General features: G+C 42.3%; 1 protein-coding gene across 2 annotated transcripts in view; it reads left to right on the top strand.

The window, feature by feature from the left end:
* The window catches only part of MCTP1 (multiple C2 and transmembrane domain containing 1), an 854,885-nt gene that overhangs the window by 511,025 nt on the left and 327,900 nt on the right, over positions 1-15,960 (top strand). For both annotated transcript variants that reach the window (XM_030193396.1, XM_030193397.1), the window contains exons 11-13: positions 2,780-2,882; positions 3,230-3,331; positions 3,694-3,768. In XM_030193396.1, coding sequence (XP_030049256.1) covers positions 2,780-2,882; positions 3,230-3,331; positions 3,694-3,768 — 280 coding nt within the window. The remainder of the gene's footprint in view (positions 1-2,779; positions 2,883-3,229; positions 3,332-3,693; positions 3,769-15,960) is intronic.

The raw sequence follows: 15,960 nt of genomic DNA, 5'->3' as shown, positions 1-15,960 counted from the left end.
GCTTGTGTACATGTATAATGAACTTTACCCATTGCCCCAGCATCAAGCTGCATCGCGGTCTCTGATCATAACCTCCTCATTGTGCGATATACCTGCAAAACATTCACAAAATAACTTGATGCTCTCCCATGCAAAACCTCATATTGAGACCAGTGTGCAGTTACCTTTCAGCTCACTTAACCAGAAAGGGAACTGAATATTTCCACTAACTGATTAAAATAGCTGGCTTCATCCGTGTCTGTCTCCAGACCTAGCCAGTTAATGCTTTCGTGGTCAGAGGAGACATTCAGTGACACTAAATTAATTGCTGCTGAATGTCCAGAAATGGCCAGCACAGTGGGATTTAACTGGACAGTAGTCTCTTCTGCTGGTTAAAGGGAAATGGGTCTTGATATACCACATTTCTGTGGTTTTTGCAACTACATTCAAAGCAGTTTATATAGTATATATGGATACTTACTGGTACCTGGGGCAATGGAGGGTCAAGTGACTTGCCCAGAGTCACAAGGAACTACAATGAGAATCAAACCCAGTTCCTCAGGATCAAAGTCCACTGCACTAACCACTAGGCTACTCCTCCACTTCAAATTCTTTGAATATTGACCCCCTTAGAGTATAAATAAGAAGACATTTGTTTTAGGAAGTGAATTTACATTGCCAGTGAATTATGGACTGGGAAGTCTGCCCCAGGTCATGCTCTTTGTTTACTCTACTGCTTGGAGGTTCAGGCTCAGGAACTTACACTAAGCACAAATTTGGGAGCAATTCTATAATAGAACACCACAATGTAGGTTCCGAGATGCTGCAGGCTGAATGCTAATTCTATAATGGAATCTGGGTGCCAAGATCCCATTATAGAATACCAATGTGAGTTGGCAAATTAATTCCCAGGTTTCCAGAGCCAGTTAGGTGCGATATTCATAAGTGGATATAGGTTACCGCATAAAGGTGCCCTTTTAATAAAAGATTGATGAGTGTCAATGGGTTTTCTGTATGTCAGTCTGGACCTACCGCTGGGCTACTGCAGGAGCCTGGCAGTAGTTTCCACCCCCAGTGTGCGCCATTTCTGGTGCTACAGTAATTTGTTTGGATTTTTGTAGCACTGGAACTTAACCAGCGGTAATCGGGCAGCGCTACACACTGCCAGGTTAGCACAGGAGCCCTTACTGCCATCACAATGGATGACGGTAAGGGCTCTACACTGAAATGACCGCACGGCCATTTCTTTTCTCCAAAAATGGGCAGCCTTTTACCCGCCGCGGAAAAAGGGGGGCTCAGCATGCATCAAAAACAGGTTCTAATGCTAGCGCAGGCCCCCTTTACCGCAGCTTAGTAAAAGGACCCCAAAGATAGGACTGACTTTTATGTGGTTCTGTTTAGGTGGCTAACCTGGCTGGTTAAGTGCTGATTATTGGTACTTAAACCAGCCAAGTATCAACTCTGCCACTCGGAACACCCTCAAATTAGCCAGTTTTCAGTTCAGCGCTGACCAGCTATTTTCAGTAGCACTAACCACTGACAATTAGCAGTTAGCCCTAAAAATGCAATTTAATTGCGTTTAACTTTAGGTGCCAAGTTACAGAAAGATGGCGAAAGCCTAGAACAAAAAAATGTCTTTATGCAATTTAACTCTGAAATCGTATCTGTCTTTTTGTTGTTAGGTCAAAATGAATCAATAAGCTTTTAATGACAAGAGTTTGAGTTTTTATGAAAGTAGTTACTTCTTGTATATTGCTTCCCTTTAATTTCCTGTTTCGAGCAGTATTGCTTGGGCTAAGTATAGCTTGGGCTAAGCAGTTTTAAAAAAAAAAAGTGCAATAAAACTTTTAAACATTCATAGTTTCTTTGACTTACATAGAATATTGTATTATCTGCTATAAATTACACTGCAAATAATGCCCAAATGTTTTAGTTTAGAATTTGTAAAAATTTGTTGTTTATTGTAGGAACAAGCGTTCATCTTATATTATAAATGGTTTGGGAAGTCCTTGTCTTAGCAGGGAGAATTTTAGCTGAATTGGAAAGTTATGTAAACACAGGGAGCTAAGAACGCTGGTGTTCTGTGCTGGCCGCCTGCTTCTGTTAGTAAGAAAGAAATGGCTGGATGTTTCCTGCAGTCTGTCACTGGGAGCGGCCCACTGCTGATTTTGACTACTTAATACACAGACAGGGCTGGTAATCTAAAGGGACAATGCATGAAGATCTGTAATCTTTATTCTTTTTATCACCCTGTGGGTTGGAAATGTCACAGGTAGCAGAGCAGAGCAGTTTTGTCTAGGATGGCATCTGATGTCCTGCTTGCTAACTGCACTGTGGAGTTTTTTTTTACAGTTTGATTACCCCTGCCCCCCCCCCCTTTTAAAACTTTTATTGATGATACACAGGCATCCCGCGGAGGATTGCCACTGCAAGCAGGTCTCACGTGAGAACGCTGACATGTTTTTTATACAGTGACATGTTCTTTTCAAAGCTCCAGCGTGTCCTTGTAGGAATGTAATAGTTTCTTTAAGAAAAGCCTGCTTAGAACAGTATGTTATTTTTACCCACAGATGTAAAAAGGGAGAACTTCCTTAAGGCCTTTTGACCTTTCTAAGATGCACAGTGGCTTCAGATAAGAGGGATCCAATGCGCCCAGCGCACGTCACATAGTTTTCTTTCTTCTCAGTATAATTTTTTTTACTCTTTGTTTTCGTCCTTCACAGCCCATCAAGGCAGACAGAGGATGCATTTGGTTGTCTCTCTCTTACCCTCCACCTGTCTTTGTTCTTCTCTTGTGCAGTAACATTAAAGATATTCACTCCGCTCTTGAAGTGACAGTTTATGATGAAGACCGGGACCGCAGCGCCGACTTTCTGGGCAAAGTTGCTATACCATTGCTGTCTGTAAGTCCCATTCACCTGACATAGCTCTCTGCAAATTTCTCTTCTGGAAAAAAAAAAAAAAGGAGGAAAAAAATCTCAGTGCTGCATCTGTCATTTCTCAACCAAGATTTATAATAATAACGCTTACATTTTTTTTTTTTTACATACTCAGTTCATGGCCATTTGAATCCCAAGATGGTTAATTTTTCCTGACAGACTTGGTTCTGGTAATGAACAGGTACTTGTCAGAATTGCCACAGTTGTTTTGGGTTCCCTGTCAGTTTCAGCATCTGGGGGTCAGAGGTCAGAGAAGGAGTGTATTCAGTAGAGACCATGAGACAGACGGCTGTCATGTCCTTTTCCCGCAGATTCAAAATGGTGAACAGAAAGCCTACGTCTTGAAAAACAAGCAGCTGACAGGGCCAACAAAGGGGGTCATCTATCTTGAAATAGATGTGATTTTTAATGCTGTAAGTCTTAACTTTGGCTTTTTTTTTGTGCTGCTAAAGAGTTTGGTTTCTTGAAAGCTGTTTTGTTCCCAATTCGGAGGGAATTTTCTGTCATTGCTAATTTTCTCTAAGCCTGGATATAAAATGAAAGAATTCTTTTTTGCCACTGCATGGCGCACTCACCCTGTCACTCTGCTGCTTTTGGCAGCTTTTAGGATTAGCAGCTTGTGCCTGTGTTAACTTTATCCTGCTCTGTGTTCTTAGCTTACTGCCTGTTCCTTTGAAAATTCATATTTACTATAAAGTGAAATATATTTCATTAGCAAACACTGTATGCAATCCATAAATAGCCAAAGCAACCAAATATATTTCTCATTGTACAGGTGAAAGCTAGCATGAGAACTTTAATTCCCAAAGAACCAAAGTATATGGAAGAGGAACCCAGACTATCTAAACAGGTAACCCAGAAAACTGTCCTGCTTCCTTTCTGTTGATGAGGTGATGTCAGACTTCATCTTCTAAAGATACCCTGCAAATTAGAACCTGCTTTCATTTTTTATGCAAATGATCTAGTTGCATGGTTTTGCAATGGATGTAAATTTAATTTCCATGGTACAGTGGGACCGAGTAGAAACACAATAGTGAAATCATCCATGTAAATGCCTATTGGGGCTACAGGAATCAAGTGGAATTTGAGCTGCTCTTTTACTAAAGCTTAGTGTGTGCTGATGGATATTAGCATTTTTTATTTATTTAGATTTTGCTTACACCTTTTTCAGTAGTAGCTCAAGGTGAGTTACAGTCAGGTACACTGGATATTTCTCTGTCCCAGGAGGGCTCACAATCTAATTTTTATACCTGAGGCAATGGAGGGTTAGGTGACTTGCCCAAGCTCACAAGGAGCAGCAGTGGGATTTGAACTGGCCACCTCTGGATTACAAGACTGGTGCTCTAACCACTTGGCCACTCCTCCACTCCAGCATGCACCAAATGCTGGGTGTCTGATTTTATACCTGTGGGCCATGTGGAACTTAGCACACGCTAATGTCCAATAGGGTGCGCTAAGCTTTAGTAAAAAGACCCCTAAATGTTGCTTGGGTTCTTGACTTTAGACTGTAATCCAGAAGGATTCCATCATTGGCCAAAATAGGTCCATCAATCTCCTGGAAAGTTGGATTGGTCAAGTTCTTATGTGGGAGGAGTTAATGTTACATCAGAAAGTTTAAATATTGGTGTTTTCTGTACCCCATTGCCATTTTGAAAAGTGTTGTGCCTATGGAACAGTGGATTTTCTGATGTAGCCATGAAGGTGAAACAGGGACGCCCATCTCTCCTCGGCCAATAAACATGCCCCAGTCCCGCCTTCACCACGCCTCCGACACACCCCCGTCAACTTTGGCCGTTTCCGCAACGGAGTGCAGTTGAAGATGCCCAAAATGGGTGTTTGATTATACCGATTTGGACGCCCACTGGAGAAAGATGCCCATCTCCCAATTTGGGTCGAAATATGGACATCTTACTCTTTCGAAAATAAGGCGGTTAATGTCCTGATGGCTCCACTTGGCAAGAAACTGGAAAAAATGGGGTTAAACTCATTCATATATGTATACAATGTCACCATCTACATACCTTTCAACAACAACATCACAGAGATACTGGATATGCCAAAAAAGGACTCGATCTCATGGCAAACTGGGCCACAGATGTCAAACTTAAACTGAACCGAGACAAAACCAAACTCCTGGTTTTATCCAGCTAGCACAATCCCACTACTTACCAAAACCTCATACTAGATCAACAATCTTACACAATCGAAACACAAATAAAAATACTAGAAATCATTCTCAATAAAAATCTGACCCTTGAAGACCAAGTTGCTACAATCACGTCAAAACGCTTCAAAACACAATGGAAACTGAGAAGAGTCAGAGACTATTTCCTCAGACAATCATTCCGTCTTATAGTACAGACACTGATATTGTCCCAACTAGACTACTGTAATGCAGCATATGTAGGCTGCAAAGAAATCATACTACAATCATTGCAGACCATCCAAAAGATATATCTTCTCAAGAAACCCAGTGACTATTCTATACGCACTAATAGTTATCTTGCCAACCACTGTAAAACACAGCAACATACAACTTTGTAAATGTAATTGAATCAATGTAATCTCTAACAATAGAATCCGGGGATCAGTGTGTAAAGAACTGCCAACTGAATATTGATCTGAATATATTTTACCATGATGTCCAAATGAGGAAATAGCTTGGAAATTTAGTTTATATATTGTAAGATATTAGTAGCAGTGGCACATAAATATCCTGTTTTGGACAGGATACCTTCCCCACAGGGTATTTATTTCTCCTTATTTACTCACTTATATTCCACCTACAGCCTAAGGAAATTACTATATAAAAGATGCAAACATTTCCACTAAGGTACAAAGCTCAGACATATTCAGAAGAAAAGCAAACCATGATTTACCTAAAGATCGACCGACCCAGATTCTAAAGTATTGGACCAGCTAGGAACGGCACCTGGTCGGTTAGATATCCTCAAGTCAGCTATCCGCTGATATTCAGTGGGAGATAAATGGCGATCTCCCGCTGAACATCCCGGGCAGCGGCTATGTCACGTGGCATAGCCAGTTACTTTCATCGGCTGACTGGTTAAGTTTAGCGGCCAGATGGACCCGTGTAAATAACAGGACTATCTTTGGCTGCTATAACTTAGCTGGTCAGCCGATGAATATCGGCCTAACCGGCTATGTTTGTGGCTCCCTGAAAAAGCCAGAAATTCAATACTGGTGGCCGGATACGGCCCCAGCATTGAATTTCTGGGTTCGCCGGTGACCATGGGAGTTAGCCCGTGGTCTCAATATTAGCCTCCTACAGTTTATTTTGAATTATTACACTTTTTGGAGGTTGTTGAAGACTTTATTTTAAATTTAGAAAGTCTAACCCCCCCCCCCCCCCCCCCCGTTTACTAAGCCGCACTAGCGGCCTCTGGTACGCTGATGCCAACACAGCCCATTCATTTTGAATGGGTTGTGTTGTTATTGCTGTGCACCAACTGCTAGCATGGCTTAGTAAACAGGGGTGTATGTTAGGTACATCAGAATAATTATTTTTTTTCCTTTTTGTCTAATGTTATGTTATATCTCTCTTCTTTCCTACCCCTCCCCCCCAGCCCCCACCAATGGTTAAAATTTCTGGATGCATGCTGTGTTCATGGTAGCAATTTCAGGCTATATCTAACATAATGAAAAACCTAAGGTCACATTCCATAAAGGTGCCATTCACATCACCAGGTGCATTGAAGCTGATAGCTCGGAGCAGACCGGCTCTTAACAATGGTTGATTTGATCAATCGAACTTGGAAGTGGTCTTTATAACAATCTAAGTGGCTCAGGAGCCGGTGTTCTAGCTGCTAGAACTAAGTAAACACTGACGACGGAATTTAATCAAACGGTGTTTGATTAACATGGATCTTTCAACAGATCATTAATTCTCCTTATGTATTTATTTTTATTGAGCAATGTTCTACATCACATACCAGTGCAAATATTTAAAGCTGTATATTTGCCAGTTGACAAAAATGTTTGTCAGAAGCCCTTGAAATATCAGAAGCAACTCCTATAACTTTCAAGAAACAGAAAATGAATTATGCATTACAATAATAATAATAATTATTATAACTTGTTCCTTAACATTGCAGGTCAGTTGCCTCAGATGTTCAGCCCAAAATAAACATGAGCACATAGGTGTGAGCACGAGATTAGCAGTGAGATTGTAAGAGGGTAGTGATTTGCTAAGGTTAGCCTCTTTAGCTTGGATAAGAGACAGCTGAGAGGAGACCTGTGAAAGGTTTATAAAATCATGAGTAGTATGTAACAGGTTGACAGAGAATGATATTTACTCTTTTTAGCAGAACTGGGATTAGGGGACACAGCATGAAACTAACTAGTAGCAAATATAACAAATTCTAGAAATTACTGTTTTTGTCAGCACTTAAACCCCATCATTCTATAACTTTAGCACCTAAATGGAAGCACCATTTGCAGGCTATAGTTGAATAAGAACATAACTATAGCTATACTGGTTCAGACCACTGGTCCATCCAGCCCAGTATCCTTTTTCTAACAGTGGCCAATCAAGGTCATAAGTACCTGGCAGAAACTCAAATAGTAACAACATTCCATGCTACCGATCCCTGGACAAGCAGTGGCTTCCCCTTGTCTATCTCAATAACAGACTATGGACTTTTCTTCCAAGAACTTGTCCAAACCTTTTTAAAACCCAGATATGCTAAACAAATGATAGAATACTAGCACTTGCACGCATAAGTGCTAGGTGAGAGCTCTGTGTTATTCTATATTTTAGGCACATAGGGTCAGATTCTATATAAGGTGCCTAAAAAATCTGTGTGGTAAACATTTCCAGCTAAGCATATTCTATAAGCGGCACCTAGATTTAGGCGCAGTATATAGAATATGCTTAGTTGATATCCCAGCGCCTAAAACTATATGCCACCATTTACACCAGCAAAAACATGGTGTAAATCCCTGCACATAGATTTACGTGCACTGGGTCATATTCTGTAACTACGTAGATAAATTTAGGAATGCCCACAAAATGCCCATGATCAGGCCCGTTTTGAACTGTGCGCATTAGAATTTAGGTGCAGTTCATTGCAGAATACACTTAGTGAGTTGCGTGTGTTGGGGGGGGGGGGGGGTTTAGTCTATGATGACTTGTTGTGTGTGCAATTAATGATTAAAATTCAATATTGCAGCACTTGTTGAGACTTTTTCCCCCCTTTTCTCTGGACTAAGTTGGACTATTTTGATGTCCTTGTTTTGATACAGACAATACCACTCTGCTTGTTTGGATTTGATTTTCATTTTGATTGGCAGATGTGTGATATCTGAGTGTGATTTTGTAACTATAATTATTGCCACGTGGAGAGGCATAATCGAACGGGGATGCCCATCTCTAAGGGTGCCCATCTCTAAGGACGTCCTGGCAAAGGGGCGGGGAAACCTGTATTATTGGCGAAAATGGAAACCGAGGACGCCCATCTCAAAAATGACCAAATCCAAGGCATTTGGTCATGGGAGGAGCCAGCATTCGTAGTGCACTGGTCCCCCTCACATGCCAGGACACCAACCGGGCACCCTAGGGGGCACTGCAGTGGACTTCAGAAATTGCTCCCAGGTGCATAGCTCCCTTACCTTGGGTGCTGAGCCCCCCAAAACCCACTCCTCACAACTGTACACCACTACCATAGCCCTAAGGGGTGAAGGGGGCACCTACAATTGGGTATAGTGGGTTTCGGGTGGGGTTTGAAGGGCTCACATTTACCAGTACAAGTGTAACAGGTGGGGGGGGTGGGCCTGGGTCCGCCTGCCAGAAGTGCACTGCACCCACTAAAACTGCTCCAGGGACCTGCATACTGCTGTCATGGAGCTGAGTATGACATTTGAGGCTGGCATAGAGGCTGGCAAAAACATTTTTAAATTTTTTTAGGGTGAGAGGGGGTTGGCGACCACTAGGGGAGTAAGGGGAGGTCATCCCCGATTGTCTCCGGTGGTCATCTGGTCAGTTTGGGCACCTTTTTTAGGCTTGGTCGTGAAAACAAAGTCGACCAAATGCTCGTCAGGGACGCCCTTCGTTTTCCATTATCGGCCGAGGATGCCCATCTTTTAAGCACGCCCCAGTCCTGCCTTCACTGTGGCTCCGACATGCCCCCATGAGCTTTGGTCATCCCCGCGACAGACTGCAGTTGAGGGCGCCCAAAATCAGCTTTCGATTATGTCGATTTGGGCGACCCTGAGAGAAGGACGCCCATCTCCCGATTTGTGTCGGAAGATGGGCGCCCTTCTCTTTCGAAAATGTCCCTGATAGTGTTCTTTATTGCTTGTTAGGTGCTGTTATTAATGTTGATTAGCTTGTTAAACCAATTAAGTTACGCACGTTGTTATGGAATACACTTAGATTTCAGCACAGAACGCTAGGCACGTTATATAGAATCCAGCAGATAGTTCACTGAGGGTTCCTTTTACTAAACTGCAGTAAGAAATGGCCTTAGCACGTCCTTACACAGGTCTTTCCCATGTGCTTAGGCCATTTCTTCCACAATGGTAAAAAGAGCTATTTTCCATGTTGTCATGATATGGCTGTGCGCTAATGTTAGCATTAGGGTAGAGCCATTTACAAAACTTATCCCAGGAGCATGTAGCGGCACCTGTTTTGGAGGCAAATAAGGGCTCCTCCATTAACCATGTGCTAAACAGTTAGTGTGCAGTAATGAAGGTGCACTAACTGGTTGGTGCAGGAACAGCCACTCTCTATCCCTGACAGGTCCCCTCAAAAAACATTTTTTAAAATAATTACACACAAATGGCAAAACTAACATGGAGTACTTTAGCATGTCCTGTGTTAGGCCATAATTTCTGCATTAGCCCAATTTGGAAAGTATAGAGGAGGGGAGTTGCTGGCCACCTTGGGGGGGGGGGGGGTAGAGAGTGAAGGGGAGATACTGTCCACCTGGGAGGGATATTAGTAGTAGTAGTATTAAACATTTATAGCCCGCACCTTCTAATGCTCAAGGCGGGTTACAAATACATATATACAAAATTATTATTAAAAATTTCAAACAGTACAGATATTAATGAAACAGAATGAACCAGTAGCATATGTCAGAAGAGAAAGGGAGATGCTCGCCACCTTGAAGGGATAAAGAGGAAAGAGTAGATGCTACAAACTTTGGGGTAGAGAGGGGCTGGAAAGATGCTGGCTACCTTGGGGGGATAGAGAGGGGAAAAAGGTGCTGGCAACCTGAGGAAGGGGTAAAGAGGGAAAAGAGAGATGCTGGTCACTTTGGAGAGGTAAGAGATGGGGAGATGCTGGCCACCTTGGAGAGGCTAGAGGAGCAGAGATTCAGGTCACCTTGAAAGAATAGGGAGGAAAGGGCAGGTGCTGGAAACCTTGGGAACAGAGAAGGGAAGGGTAGATATTGGCAACCTGTGTATGTTAGGGGGGTGTAGGGTGAAAAGAGGGAGATGTTGGACTACAGAAGGGGAGAAAGGGGGATATGGGGGGGGGGGCATTTTCGAAACAAACATCCAAGTTGGGATTTGGATGTCTTTGTAAAACATCCAAATCCAGGGGTGGGGAAAACTGTATTTTTGAAAGAAGATGGACATCCGTCTTTTGTTTTGAAAATACCAAGGACGTCCTTGGATTTGGATGTACTTAGAGATGGATGTCCTTAGACATGGACGTTTTTGACTTTCGGTGATTTTTGAAACCAAAGATGTCCATGTCAAAAATGTCCAAATGCAAGCCATTTGCACATGGAAGGAAACAGCATTTCTAGTGCACTGGTCCCCCTGACATGCCAGGACACCAACCAGGCACCCTAGGGGCACTGCAGTGGACTTCATAAATTGCTGCCATGCACATAGCTCCCTTACCATGCTGAGCCCCCCAAACTCCACTACCCCCAACTGTACACCACTACCATAGCCCTTGCGGGTGAAGGGGGCACCTAGATGTGGGTACAGTGGGTTTGTGGTGGGTTTTGAAGGGCTCACATTTACCACCACAAGTGTAACAGGTAGGGGGAGGGATGGGCCTGGGTCTGCCTGCCTGAAGTGCACTGCACCCACTAAAACTGCTCCAGGGACCTGCATACTGCTGCGATGGACCTGAGTATGACATTTGAGGCTGGCATAGAGGCTGGCACAAAATTTTTTTTAAGTTCTTTTTTTGAGGGTGGGAGGAGGTTAGTGACTACTGGGGGGGGAGTAAGGGGAGGTCATCCCTGATTCCCTCCAGTGGTCATCTAGTCAGTTCGGGCACCTTCTTGTGCCTTGGTCGTAAGAAAAACTGGACCAGGTAAACTCGCCCAAATGCTCATCAGGGACGCCCTTTTTTTCCATTATGGGTCGAGGAAGCCCATGTGTTAAGCACGCCCAAGTCCCACCTTCGCTACGGCTCCGACATGCCCCCAGGAACTTTGGTCATCCCCAATTCCCTCTGGTGGTCATCTGGTCATTTCGGACACCTTTTTGAGGCTTATTCATTAAAAAAAAGCACATCAGGGTGAAAATGTCCAAATTTTACTTTAGGATGTCCTTGCTCTTTTCGATTATGGCTCAAAGACATCCATGTGTTAAGCACGCCCAAGTCCCGCCTTCACCATGCCTACGACACGCCCCCTTGAAATTTGGACATCCTTGCGACAGACTCCAGTTGGAGACGTCCAAAATTAGGTTTCGTTTATACCGATTTGGACGTCTCTGGGAGATGGACGTCCATGTTCCGATTTATGTCGAAAGATGGACGTCCATCTCTTTCAAAAATGAGCCTGATAGTAACATAGTAAATGATGGCAGATAAAGACCTGAACGGACCATCCAGTCTGCCCAACAAGATAAACTCATTTTACATGGTATGTGCTACTTTAAATGTATTCTCGAGTTTGATTTGTCCCTGCCTTTCTCAGGACAAAGACTGTAAAAGTCCACCCAGCACTGTTCCTGTACTAAAAGTTCAGACGCTAACGTCGAAGCCCCTTTAAATTTACAATCCAGCCTATCCATATCTATTCAGCCACGATCAGGGCGCAGACCGTAGCAGTCCGCCCAGCACTGGTTTTACTCTCCAGTTACCAGCGTTGCCACCCAATGTCCACTAAGATTCCGTAGATCCATTCCTTCTTCACAAGATTCCTTTGTGTTTATCTTATGTTTGAATTCCATTACCGTTTTCATCTCCACCACCTCCTGTGATGATGAATCACAGAAGGGGATAGGGCCTAGAGCTGTCCTAGAAGGAGGAGGCATGGAAATCAGTACACATGGGCTGGCCCCATTTGGGATTTGCTGGGTTCCTATGACCCACGCTGGCTGCTGTCAGAGATAAAAATGCTATTTTTGATAGTCCTTGGTCTGACCTAGCAGTGCACACTGTGGGGGGAGGGGGATTCTATATAGGTCAACCAAAGTTAGGGGCCAGGATGATCTGCCCTAAGCTAGCATTATATAAAGGTCATTCTGTGCGAAGGGCTGGTGTAAATGCTTGTGCCCATCTAATGGCATGCATGGAAATGATGACAGTATTCTGTAACAACATGCCTATAATTTTGGGAATGCTTGTGATCCATGCATGCCCCTCCTCTTTGGAGTGAAGCATGAGATAAGTTAGGTGCACAGGTTATAGAATAGGGGCATAGGGCAGATCCACACATAGGACTAGATTCTATATATCACACCCAAAATATTGGCGCCAAAGCAAAATACACTTAGGCATATTCTATACTTTATAGAATAAGCCTACATTTTTGTGCGGTTTATAGAATATGCCGAGCACCCATTTGAGCAACTAAATTTAGTCATGGGCAGTTACGCCAAGTAAAACGTGGTGTAAATGATGATGCCTAAATTGCGTACAGACCGGGTGTATTCTATAACAGTGCACACAGATTTTAGAAATGTCCATGACCTGCCCATTCCATGCTTATGGCCACTCCCCCTTAGAATTTATGTGCATCATTTTATAGAATACGCTTAAACAGTTCAGTGTGTAAATTCTAATTAATGCCAATTAGTGTCAGTAATTGCTGTCAAGTGGCAGTTTTCGTCTTGTTAACTAATTAAGTTGTGAGTAAAAATCCAGAATACAACTGGATTTACAACTTAAGTCGCACTATATAGAATCTGGGGGATAACTACTAATGACTGCCAATTAACACTTGTTAACATCAGTAATTGATTGTTATCACTTAATTAGCCAATTAGTTTACACAGAGATCTTTGATCCACACTCAAAATTATGCACCCAGTTTTGAGTGACCTTTGCAGAATCGAGCAGTGTATGTTCTTATGGTCTAACCCATTCTAGCTAACTCACATGCCATTGGTCCAATAACTATTTATTCATTGTATTTCATATACCGTCTCTCTGAACACGCCAGACAAAACGGTTTCCAATATAAGGTTCAAAAAAGACCAATCAGTGGATCCATCTTCATTCTGAGATTCTGCTTCTTTTTCCCCTGCTCTGATCCCACCAGTTTTTCTACAAATGAAAAATCCTCTGTTTCTCTGGCTCCAAAGCATCGACAAATGTTTGGAAAAGCATCTGGAGCAAGTGTCAACAGTTTTTAATAGATTCTGAAACTTTTAGAGGCTGTAAAATGGCAGGAGCAAAGCAAAACATATTTTGCAAGCCAGAACTTGTTTGATAGCAAATGTATGCGATACTCTGCTAAAACTTCACAAGATGCTTCCACATGTTCCTATTTCGCACAAAATGTTTCTCTCTAGAAAATGAAGGTGCTAAGACTTGTAAGTTAATGACAAAGAAAGAACACCAAATATTCAGCACCACAGTGTACAGAAGTTAGTTACTACCAGACAACTTCAGGTCACCAGGGAGTTGGACAGAGGGGATGGTCCAGCCCTAGTTCTGCCCCAGTGAATGCTGGAATTTGTATTTTCCATTTGTTTTCACTACATGCATGTACTGGAATGGAACCAGGACTGGGTCAGTCCATCCCTCACGATCTGGAACCATTTAACAGCCCTAAACATGACTCTCAACAGCCTAAAGACAAAATTGCCGATAGCACCACAGTTCAAAGGCAGCGATGTGCTTAAAAAAAGTAGCAGTGTTGTAAAGTCTCATTTGCAGTTCTGTCTAGGTACAAACCAGCCAACAGCTTTCACAAGACACAGTGCCATCACCAAACAGTCAGTCTAAGACAAGTTCAAACTGAACATATGGCGCATGTTGCATAGTGCAGGCTCATTATGCATAGTTTTTTTGTTCACATTTTACAAGTAATACATTATTTTGGGATAATGTTACAGTAGCAAACACTTAAAGATAACTAAAAGTGGGTAGTAAAGGCAGGACACAGCCACTTCAACATTGCCCTATACCCTTTGGCTTTATCTAATATTACAGCAATAAGAGTTTATTTTTGCCTATTATAAATTCTAGAATATGACAGACTATCAGAAAATGCCCATTAAGATGTAGAAGGCATTTTAGACAGAGAGGGAACACCAAGAGGTAAAGATATACCACATGTTCTTTTTCATTTTTTGTGGGAGCCGCTTCAAGATGGTGAACTTGTATAGAAAAATGTAATGTACATCTATTATGTAGTCAGAAAACAACAAGGTAGGCGATCTGCCAAATCCAACGTGGAAGATAAAACAAAGAGTCAGATCTTGTAAAAAAAAACAAAAAACAGTCTTTTATCAAGTATAAAGCTCCCAGGTTATCAGTCATCTATGCCCGACATGGCCATGTTTCCCCAAGAATATTGGATGCATCAGGGGCAGAACAACAAGCTGATGTAGACCAGCAAACTTCACTTAGTCTTGTCCAGAAAGTAAAACGAGGTAGGCACTGTATGCTCATGCACCTGGAGGCGTTTGGTAAGAGTTAAAACGTAGGGCAGCAAGAAACAAAATACTGCAGGACACCATAATGTACCTTTTCATTTGAGTAACATGATGACTGTGCTGGGTCCCTGCTTCAGAGGGGGTGTGGGTTGTGTGCTAAATGGAGTTGTGCTAAACCTACAATCCCCATAGCAGGAAGTGGGGATGGAGTTTAAAATCCAATGAAAGGAGGAGCCAATGTCTTTTCCTCCATTTTAACTAACTCTGAGGAAGGTTGGGGAACAAAGGACAGGCTGAAAGAGCCTTAGGCAAGGGCGGCAAACTGGTGATGTCTGTCTGGGATTGCTTTATAGGTGTCACCATAAAGTGTTACAGTTCAAATAGTACAATACAAAAGTAACAAACCAATATAAAAGCTAATACAAAATGGCTTTCCAATATTGCTGGTTTTCCAACAATGATGAATGCTTAATAAATTAATGGTGAGTAATGAAATGCCCTCAAATTTTATATTTACATATAGTATCGTATGTATTGACGCTTTAAAGTGAATGTGTGCTTGATTTCTTTCATAGGGTCATTTCAAGTTTTGTTGTGTATGTGCTAATGTCAAAGCAAATGCACTTAATAACTAAGGTGTCTATAGATTCAAATGCCAATAATCAATTAACACCGTATAATAAAAAGGAAAACCAAAAGTTATCTGAATAGTGCTCCCCGTGTCATGCTGCATATGCAAGTTTGACTTTATTTAACCTATAAGCTCCAAAAAGATGCTCCTTCCATAATAGGCTGTCTCCAGATGCTTCTTATTGTAAACCAAACACCCAACCACAGGTTTCGTCTGTGACGGACTCAGATGGCATCACACAATTCAAGCATGCTTCAAAAAGCTTCAAAGTTGCACCAAATGTCGATGTTCAAGGCACTTTGAAAACTAAAAAGATGGTGCATTAGCATTTTTATAATGTCCCAAGAGGCTATTAGTACATGCTTAACCTTAAAATATCAGTTTATCTGAGAGAAAAATGGAGAAAAGATCCTATAAGGCTCTGTATAGAGAACTGCTAGAGAGATCAAAGAGAAGCGGGGTTTCTTCGGGGGAGTCCCAAGGCATGGTTTCATCTGAAGCATTTGTTTAGATTGCACCCTGTTTTGGAGGATTTGCTATATGCTGGAAATTAAGTGTCAAGTGGATGAGAAGAGGATCCATATTAAGGCCTAT

This window comes from Microcaecilia unicolor, chromosome 2 (assembly GCF_901765095.1).
Source record: "Microcaecilia unicolor chromosome 2, aMicUni1.1, whole genome shotgun sequence".
Lineage (NCBI taxonomy): Eukaryota > Metazoa > Chordata > Amphibia > Gymnophiona > Siphonopidae > Microcaecilia > Microcaecilia unicolor.
This window is presented reverse-complemented; position numbering and strand designations above follow the sequence as displayed.